We start from the raw sequence: 10,270 nt of genomic DNA, 5'->3' as shown, positions 1-10,270 counted from the left end.
CAAAGTGCTGGGATTACAGGTGTGAGCCACCATGCCCAGCCATGTCTTTTTTTTTTTTTTTTTTTTTTTTTTGAGATGGGGAGTTTTGCTCATTGCCCAGGCTGGAGTGCAATGGCACAATCTTGGCTCACCACAACTTCCGCCTCCTGAGTTGAAATGATTCTCCTGCCTCAACCTCCCAAGTAGCTGGAATCACAGGCATGCACCACCATGCCCAGCTAATTTTTTGTATTTTTAGTAGAGACGGGGGTTTCTCCACGTTGGTCACGCTGGTCTCGAACTCCCGACCTCAGGTGATCTGCCTGCCTCGGCCTCCCAAGGTGCTGGGATTACAGACGTGAGCCACCGCACCCAGCCTCTTAATTCTTAATGGGGCCAAATAATCCTTTCCCTCCGAAATATAAAACCAGGACAAGAGAAAAATGTGAGTTCTCTCACCACCTATTCCCACTACCTTCCCCCTTCAGAGGCCAAGTTTGGCTGCATGTGATGATCCCTGCTGCTCTCTGCTGCTCCTCACCCATCTCACTGACCCAACAGAAGGTGGCGCTATTAATATTATGACTCCTCTGACACCTGCTACCTGTCGATTAGCAGAGGATGTTTACCCCTCTGCTCTTGAAATCAAATGTCATTTGTCTGATTACATAGAGGCTACGTGAGAATCTTTTTCAAGAAGTCTAATAGGAAAGTGACTTTTAAAACTGAAATGTCTTGAGTACATGGGGTAAATGTTTCTTCATCCTCATTCACTCATTCTTGTTTCTTTCTCTCATATATACACATAATTCTGTTTCTTCTTAGAAAGAGGTAAATGGCCTTGGCAACTATGCCCCTGGCTAGAAGATGATGATCATGCTGACGACTCCATTAAATCAATCCACAGAATGTGTACGCAAGGACACTGAAGCCACTACTCATTTGTTCAGCCAAAGTTGCCAACTTAGAGACTGGCACAAAGCCCCGAGTTTTCCCTGCAATTCCTGAATTCAGAGGCATCATGCAGGCATTAACCCATATTTATCTTGAGGTCTGCCAAAGATGAATGCAAGTAGATGGGTGGCAGAGGTGAGATTTTCAAAGTCAGTGGGTTTTCTGGTTAAGAACAGGTGGGCGAGAGTTTGGGCTCCTCTTCTCTCATAGATGAAAATAACTGACAGGTTTTTACAAGATTTATGTCACAATCTAAAAATGATTCATTCTCCAAGGCATGAAATAGTTCTTGCTTTATAAAAATAGTACTGCGATTAAAAAAAAAGCACTTCTGCCAAAGGAACCATGTTCCAACACCGCAAACAAGGTGTTCTGCTTAAACAGAGTAAGATACACCACCCCCATCCATCCCTTCCTTCCCTGTTCCCCTCCCAACTTGAGTTGTGTCATTCGCACCAGTGTCCTGGGTGGTAGGGATGCTACAGCCACCTAAGGCAAGGAACCCTGGGAGGTGGGAGGGCTTGCATGGTTAAGCACACCAGAACTGAAGCGCAAAGGGTCAGCTGTCTTCATCTAGAATCTCTGGATGTTCCTTCCAGAAAGCATCCCCGATGATATCGCAGTGCAAGGGCACTGGCTTTGTCCTGGTCCGGGTCACTGCCATCTTTTTTCCTTCCATTTCTGTTGGCAGCTTAATTTCTTTTGTCATCACTTCATCCACCTACAGGTAAAAATAAAGTAGTGACATTGTTAAGTCAGGAGTGGGTTTGGGAGAGAAAGGAAAGATGTGGGGATAGCTCACTTTTTATCTTCATATACTTCCGACTGCCAGATTTGAGATATATATAGATATAAATATGTGTATATATATGCGCATATATGTATGTGTGTATATATACATATATATATATAAAATCTCAGTATGCATGAAGTTCTTTATAATTAAAAATAGTTTTAAAAAGGTTATGTCATCCGAGCGCGGTGGCTCATGCCTGTAATCTCAGCACTTTGGGAGGCTGAGACATGCAGATCACTTGAGGTCAGGAGTTCGAGACCAGCCTGGCCAACATGGTGAAACTTTGCTTCTACCAAAAATACAAAAATTAGCTGGAAATCCCTTGAACCCAGGAGGGGGAGGTTGCAGTGAGCCGAGATGGCACCACTGTACTCCGGCCTGAGCAACAGAGCAAGACTCTGTCTTAAAAAAAAAAAAAAAAAGGTTATACTATTCTGAAGCAATCTTAGAAACAAAGAAAGGATTCTGTGTTCCTCATTAGCAATAACTATAGAATTAAAGGTATGTCTTACCTTCCACCTGCATTAAGAAGTATCCAAGTCTGTACCAAAGAATAAATGTTTTGAACAACTCAAAGAGCTGGAGTTGCCAGTGGAATGACTAGCTCTCAAGGTACTCCTTGGTACTTGAAAACATTCATTTCAGAAAAAAAAAACAAAAAAACTTTGCATGGAAGGAAATAAATTTAGAGAAATCATTATGCCTAACAGCTGGTACAGAGAGAAAATATTGGTAAAATTAAGGATATAGGTAAATGTACAAACTTATTACAGAATATTAAGGTAAGTATGAATGTCAAGGGAATCTCATGACATTTATGAAAATAACAAACCCTCATATACATTGTCTCTTAGTGCCTCATATTACAGTTGTCATGGGATGGAGAGACCATTTAATGGTATTATCCAGTGTGAAAGTATTTTTTAAGTATTTTATTAATGCACAAATCCTCATACCTGTACTGTATCCTTTTTAAAAGATTTTATCGGATTCAGGGACAGCTTACAACACAGAAAAATACAGGCACTAATTCTAAAATTCTGTAATTCTACTTATGTATGGGAGATTTCGGACCACTACTGACTGACAAAATGCACATTAAAAATAAGAATCTATGGCCTCTCCTCTTGGAAAGGTTTCATTAGCAACTGTAGTCACATCAGCATACAGGCAGCAGGGAGGGCACAGCTTGGAATGGGCACAGGCTCTCTTTTTTCCTGACTTCCATTTTTCTTTGAACATAACAGCATTACCTTCTGCCATATCAACACAGTCCCTTTCCTATACATCAGCGGCTCATTATTATAGTTGATGTTGAATTCAGAAAACAAAATCTCGTTCTTGTCTGCTGCAAGAGTTCCCTGAGGAAATAAACATAGATATTAAAAGCTCTGCATGTCTTCTTTCTCCCCTAGTGCTACTATCCATTCGACCCACAACCTAAATTTCCACAATCAAGAAGTGGAAGGATTTTATCAAACATCTTATAGTTATTAGTAAATTTTCATCTTAAGGGCAATCATGATCTTATTTAGATAAAATTCTCTCCTATACCAAACACTGGCTTCACAAGTCAAGACTGAAAGGGAGTGGGGGGAATTAATACTAACTGAATACGTATTATGTATTTGGTCTTGTAAAACTTAGAAAGGTTATATAAATTCCCCAAGGTTAAAAGGTTGTCCTTATTCTTCTACAAAGAATTGAAATCTGAACTTGACTCTTCCAAACCTGGATATACCTACCAGTATGCCTTTTTTTTTTGAGACAAAGTCTCACTCTGTCGCCCAGGCTGGAGTGCAGTGGTGCAATCTCAGCTCACTGCAACCTCCACCTCCCAGGTTCAAGCGATTCTCATGCCTCAGCCTCCTGAGTCGCTGGGATTACAGGTGTGTGCCAGCACACCCAGCTAATTTTTGTAGAGAAGCGGTCTCACCATGTTGGCCAGGCTGGTCTCGAACTCCTGACGTCAGGTGATCCACCCACCTCGGCCTCCTCAGAGTGCTGGGATTACATGCGTGAACCACCACACCAGGCCCCAGTATTCCTATTATTGCTATATAAAAATCTCTATCATTACTATTATTAAAAATGACAACCATTTATTGAGCAATCATAATGTACCAGGCATTGTATTAGTAACTGTTACAGCTGGGCACAGTGGCATGCACCTGTAATCCCAGCTACTTGGGAGGCTGAGGTGGTCGGACTGCTGGAGCCCAGGAGTTCAAGACCAGCCTGGGGAAAATAGCGAGAACCCATCTCAAAAAATAAATAAATAGATAAAATAAAATACAAATAAAAGATCTGTTATAACACATTACCTCATTTCAAAGTTAGTCATCCTACAAGTAGCACTGTTATAACAAAAACCAGTATTTATTAAGCACTTACAATGTGCTTCATACGATTCTGTGTTTTACGTGCATCATGCCATTTAATTCTCACCATAAACCTATGAGGTAGAAACTACTATTTTCTACATTTTACCTATAAAGAACTGAGGCAGAAAGGATAAAATTACACAGAAGCATGATGTGAGTAGTTATTATGACATTTATGAAAGTAACAAACTCAGCACAAACTCTTCCTATACACAGAGGTCATAAACCCAAGAAACTACAGGTGCCCAGCAGGGAAAATGGCAATGAGGGAAGAGGCGTGGTGGGACTGACAAAAATTCAGTGCTGGCCAGGTGTGGTGGCTCACTGGCTCACGCCTGTAATCCCAGCACTCTGGGAGGCCCAGGCAGGCAGATCACTTCAGGTCAGGAGTTCAAGACCAGCCTGGCCAACATGGTGAAACCCTGTCTCTACTAAAAATACAAAAATTAGCTGGGTGTGGTGGCATGCACCTGTAATCCCAGCTACTCGGGAGGCTGAGGCACGAGAATCGCTTGAGCACAGGAGGTGGAGGTTGCAATCAGCTGAGATCACACCACTGTACTGCAGCCTGGGCAACAGAGTGAAACTGTGTCTCAAAAAAAAAAAAAAAAAAGTCAGTGCTGAAGATGGCAGTCATACACAGTCATACACGGCTTCAGGCAAGTGTTAGCACGTGGGAATGCAGAGCCAGTGCCGTCAATTCCATTTTCCACTAAGAACACAAAGGCTCAGGGAGAAGCAGTAATTCATCCAGGATTACAGACCAAGCAGGCAGCAGAGCTGCTCTTATTATGATTTTTATATCCTTTCAAAACAAAGCTGTAAAGGGATCTTAAAAGAAAGAAATGTAAATTTAACAAAAAAAAAGTTATGGAAGAGCCTACAGCGAACTGTCCCCAGTTAAGTATTAATGTAGTAAGATCTTTGTACCTGTAATCTCCCTTGGGCTTGTACTGGTGTTAGTCCAGATTGTTGTATAAGTGCCCAGAAAACAGTATTATAAAGATTATTGATGTGACCTGTGAGGAGAACAAAATAGTAATGTTTATATACATAAAATCTTTATTGAATATTCATTCTTCAAGAAATACTAGAGCCCTGACCCTCTCCTCTTTCAAAGTAAAGAGATCTCAGAGACATTCAGTGACTTGACCGAAGTCCTACACACGGAACATGGAGGGAAGGAGCAGTAGGGAAAAAACTTCATCCCTAACAACAGTTTTATTTGGTCATTTCAGTTATACATTATACAAATCTGTTAACTTGTGTGTTAATCCTAGGAATACTTTAGAAGTTATTTGATTTATATTATTTCAATCTCTTTTCCAGTTCTTCTGGAAAATTCAAACTAGAACAAGCAAGTAAAAGCCTCACAAACATCATCACAGTCACATAAGGCAAGGGTCACAATTCAAATACCCACTGAGGCTGGCATGAACATAAATGTGTAAAGCAGTGGGTGACCCCAGAGGAACAACAGGGAATGGCAGAGACTATGGCACACTGGCATTTGTGTGTGTGTGTGTGTAAAGGTAGCTGCCACTGCACAGGCTTTGTCTAGTACTAAGTAAGAATGCAGATCCAGTATTGCCACATCTGATTTTTTTAAAAAATAGAGATAAGGCGGCCGGGCGTGGTGGCTCACGCCTATAATCCCAGCACTTTGGGAGGCCAAGGTGGGTGGATCACCTGAGGTCAGGAGTTCAAGACCAGCCCGACCAACATGGAGAAACCCCATTTCTACTAAAAAATACAGAATCAGCCGGGCGTGGTGGCACATGCCTGTAATCCCAGCTACTCGGGAGGCTGAGGCAGAAGAATCCCATGAACCCAGGAGGTGGAGGTTGCAGTGAGCCAAGATCACACCACTGCATTCCAGCCTGGGCAACAAGAGCGAAACTCTGTCTTAAAAAAAAAAAAAATAGAGATAAGGAGTTTTTACATAAAATTTAATTTTTCAAATACTTTTAACTAATTGAAAAAATATGTAAATACTGCATTCTGTACAAAGTATATGTTGAAACAAAGTATATGTGAGCCAATCCTGTATCAGATCAACACCTGTAAGGCATGGAATTGGTGGTTTAACTACATGTGTTTATTTGGTGCCACTCACAATCTGCTTGTCGCCAGCTGAGGTAGTCCTTTAAAGTCTGGTTGCTGGGATACACCACAACTCTTCCATCAAAGCCTGGGGGATACAGAAGGGGCTGGTCCTCAAAGTAATCCCGCCAATAAAACACATAGCTGGAGGCAAACTGGGAGGCCACGTGAGTCATGAACTTACTTGAAAATGTAACGCACATTGGGTGGAGTAAGAAAAAGAAAAATACACGGAATTAATTCAACACCATGATAAGACCTGTGGGTACCACAGAGAGTACACAAACTGCCCAGAAAGCCAGGAGATAAAATGCATTTGGCTAAGAAACACTATTTTAATACCTTGGTTCTGTATTTTTTTTTCTTTTTTTAGGACAGAGTCTTGCTCTGTTGCCTGGGCTGGAGTGCAATGGCACCATCTTGGCTCACTGCAACTTCCGCCTCCTGGGTTCAAGTGATTCTCCTGCCTCAGACTCCCGAGTAGCTGGGATTACAGGTGCAGGCCACTACGCCCAGCTAATTTTTGTATTTTCAGTAGAGTTGGGGTTTCACCATGTTGGCCAGGCTGGTCTCAAACTTCTGACCTCAAGTCATCTGCCTGCCTCGGCCTCCCAAAGTGCTGGGATTACAGGCGTGAGTCATCACACCCGGCCAGTTATGTATTTTAAATGCAGCCTGCCTCTCCTTCCAGTTCCATTAAGTAACCTACTGATATTAAACCTTTCCCTACAGGATGTGATACGAATTTATGATTCAAGGGGTATTTTTAAATTTTATTTTATTTTTTAAAAGATGGAATCTCTCTGTCCCTCAGGCTGGGGTGGATTGGCACAATCATAGCTTACTGCTGCCTCAAATTCCTTGGCTCAATGGATCCTCCTGCCTCAACCTCCTTAGTAGCTGTAACTATAGGCACATGCCACTGAGCCTGGCTAATTTTTAAATTTTTTGTAGAGATGAGGTCTCACCATCTTGCCCAGGCTGGTCTCAAACTTCTGGGCTCAAGTAATCCTCTCCCTTACCCTCTCAAAGTGTTGGGATTACAGGCGTGAGCCACCACGCCCGACCTGTTTGTATTTACAGTCATGAAAGGAGAGAAACCATTGTTGTAAAAAAAATGCCAATTCAGGCTGGGCGTGGTGGCTCATGTCTGTAATCCTAGCACTTCGAGAGGCCAAGACAGAAGAACTGCTTGAGGCCAGGAGTTTGAGACCAGCCTGGGCAACACAGAGAGACCCCACCTCTATTAAAAAAAGAAAGAATAAACCAATTCATTATATGATTTGTTTCCCATACAGCGTTTCAAAATACTGCCAAATCGAATATCAGATTTGTGTATTTTATAATGAGATCTGTCTTGAGGAACAGTGTAATGCAATGCACGTAGAGACTATCACTGGCTAAAGCCAACCTATGAATTGTTAATATTACATTCTTATGGTCTCTGTTTCTAATCTTAATGTTCAATGCCAGGTCAGTCTAGAAACCAATCTTATGGGGCATGTGGGGAAAGAATCAGATAAAAGAGGCACACAGAATGCTCGGCTATCAGATGGAAGTACAACAATCTAAACAGGAAATATACATGTACTCTGCAGTTACAAATACTGCAGACATCATCTGTAGCCTGTAAGTCTGCGATTAAGATAAACAGAAAACCAGATGCTGGGAGGAAATATTCTGAAGAAGGGAGTTAGGTCATGGAATTACCTGGCTCTTCTTTTAAACCAATTGGTTTTCCGCTTGAACACAAAGCTGTACTCATCACTCTGTCCATATGCAATCACAATATCCTCTAGTTCTTCCATCACAGTCTGCGCACATTTGGTCATCAGCTGGAGAGCACGGCTGTCATTGGGTTTTGCAAAGTTGTGCTTCTCAGCAAACCTTCACAGGGGAAAGAGAAAAGGGAAGAAAGCATGGATGGAAGCCTGTCATTAACAACACGCTCTGTTGCTAGATAACAGAGGCTGTTTGGAGGAAGATAATGTAATAGCACTCTGAACCCAAATGCTCAACTAGCCACAACCTGATCCATTTTCTTAAGAACTTAGTTTTTTTCCTGCCCTGAAATTGAGAAAACCAGACATAAATGCTAAGCCTCAACTCTCCTTTCTGTGAAATGGGAATAAAAGAATATTTACCTCATTGGGTTGTCCTGAAGATTAGGGAGAAGATAAAAGTAATCATACCTAGCTCCTAGTAAGTGCTCAATAAATGTTAGTTATAATAATCATTAATAATGCAGCCCTCTTTAAAGATTAAATTCCCATCTTTCTGTTATATTTCTTTCTCCCCCTCCCTCTTTTTCTGAGACAGGGTCTTGCTCTGTCACCCAAGCTGGAGTGCAGTGTCCAATCACCGCTCACTGCAGCCTTGACTTCCCAGGCTCAAGCGATCCTTCCACCTCAGCCTTCCGAGTAGCTGGAACTACATGTGTGCACCACTGCGCCGGGCAAATTAAATTTTTTCTTTTTCTTTCTTTCTCTCTTCCTTCTCTTTTTTTTTTTTTTTTGTAGTGGCGGAGTTTCACAAACAACAACAACCACAAAAAAACAAAACAAAAACAAAAAACTTGGTCTCCAACTCCTGGCCTTAAGTGATCCTCCTGCCTCCCGCGCCCAGCCTTCTCTTTTTTTCTGACTCTCTGTTGAATCTAGTCCATGTGGCCTGTTACTGATAATGAAGCACAGACGTTAAGTATTGCCCACAAGCAAGGCTTACACAGACTTCTGAACAGTCAGCATTCAAAGATATCTAACAGAATAGCTAGGCAATTGGCTTAAGAGCTTAAATATTGTGCATGAGAGTGACTTTTAACAACAGGTCCTTGCTAACAAGTCTCTGTTCACTTAACACGGGCACTCCAAGCCAGATCCTCATCTGGGAGCACATCGCCCATTCAATTACGCTAACAGCCAGCGTTCAGGCACTTTCCTAGCTAACACGCAGGGCGGGGCAATGCTCCATGCTGCGCACTCATTGGCTACCGCGTTACCCTGGTAACCGTGACTGGAGCGGGCGGGAGGACTTGCAAGGGAAGAAGCTGGATTCCCCGGAAGCGCTGGCGCATCGCGACGCCCCGAGTCGAGCTCGCTCACCGATGGAAATTCCGGCCGTCCAGCCGCACTACCACCCAGCAGTGTGCCAGGCAGGTGTCGTCAGCCTCGAAGTCCCTCACGTACTCGAACTTGCTTTTTGCCATGGTCGCCCCCAATCTCAGGTACCGTCTCAGAGTGATGGAAGTGGTGGCCAAGGAATCGTGAACCTTAACTTTACAGGCGCCCCACATTCTACACGCGGAAAGGAAAGGGCCAGATAGCCCCGCCCCGGAAGTGTTCTCTTCGCGGCTACTCTAGCCGTAGGGCGGTCATAGTCTCTCTCGCCTCTCCCTGTAGTTCTTAATCTCCCAGGGAAAGAGGATGGAGGTTTAGGTTCCTCCGTTAGCGCCTCCCACGCATGCTTCTTACTCCTTCCGTCCTGCGGCAAATCAGTCTCACGAGGTTTTTAAAAATTATTTTTTATCTGCTGGTCTTGACTTACTGGCGAAAGCAATCAGTGTCCCCGTTAGTGCCCAGATCAAAATCATACCCCAACCTAAAAAAAAAAAAAAAAAAAATTCTTTTTCTGGTGTTTGAAGGTGTAGCTGTGTTGTTTCCCCTTTTCTTAGTGGCATTTATTAACTTGTTGTAGAAAATCTGGAATACACCAAAACTATAGTTAAGAAAATTAACACTTTGTTTCTCCGTCTTTCCCATCAAAGCATTGTGGATGGTTCCTTTCAGTCTTTTTTCTTTTTGTGTATGTAGGTTTACACAGGGAATTCACAAGATTGGAATTATTCGCCTATACAATGTTTATATATTTTTCCACTCAGCTTGAGCATTTGCCAGTATCATCAATTATTCCAAAGTGTGATTTTTAAAAGAAAAATGGACTCAATATTCCAACATATGGGTATACTAAATTGATTTATTCAACTTTTTTACCATTAAATAATCACAGAACCAGTGTTTGATATCTTGTTGCTGGTGGATAATAGTAAAAATAAAAC

At 42.3% G+C, this 10,270-nt stretch overlaps 1 protein-coding gene across 3 annotated transcripts in view; it reads right to left on the bottom strand.

Moving 5' to 3' along the window:
* Nucleotides 1–1,211: 1,211 nt before the first annotated feature.
* THG1L (tRNA-histidine guanylyltransferase 1 like) overlaps nucleotides 1,212–10,270 on the bottom strand; it is a 43,942-nt gene continuing 34,883 nt past the window's right edge. For all 3 annotated transcript variants that reach the window (XM_518066.8, XM_054684757.2, XM_054684756.2), the window contains 6 exons: nucleotides 9,318–9,813; nucleotides 7,927–8,103; nucleotides 6,230–6,399; nucleotides 5,044–5,132; nucleotides 2,983–3,090; nucleotides 1,212–1,654 (listed from right to left, as the gene is read on the bottom strand). In XM_518066.8, coding sequence (XP_518066.2) covers nucleotides 1,493–1,654; nucleotides 2,983–3,090; nucleotides 5,044–5,132; nucleotides 6,230–6,399; nucleotides 7,927–8,103; nucleotides 9,318–9,508 — 897 coding nt within the window. In that variant the 5' untranslated portion in view covers nucleotides 9,509–9,813 and the 3' untranslated portion in view covers nucleotides 1,212–1,492. The remainder of the gene's footprint in view (nucleotides 1,655–2,982; nucleotides 3,091–5,043; nucleotides 5,133–6,229; nucleotides 6,400–7,926; nucleotides 8,104–9,317; nucleotides 9,814–10,270) is intronic.

This window comes from Pan troglodytes, chromosome 4 (assembly GCF_028858775.2).
Source record: "Pan troglodytes isolate AG18354 chromosome 4, NHGRI_mPanTro3-v2.0_pri, whole genome shotgun sequence".
NCBI lineage: Eukaryota > Metazoa > Chordata > Mammalia > Primates > Hominidae > Pan > Pan troglodytes.
This window is presented reverse-complemented; position numbering and strand designations above follow the sequence as displayed.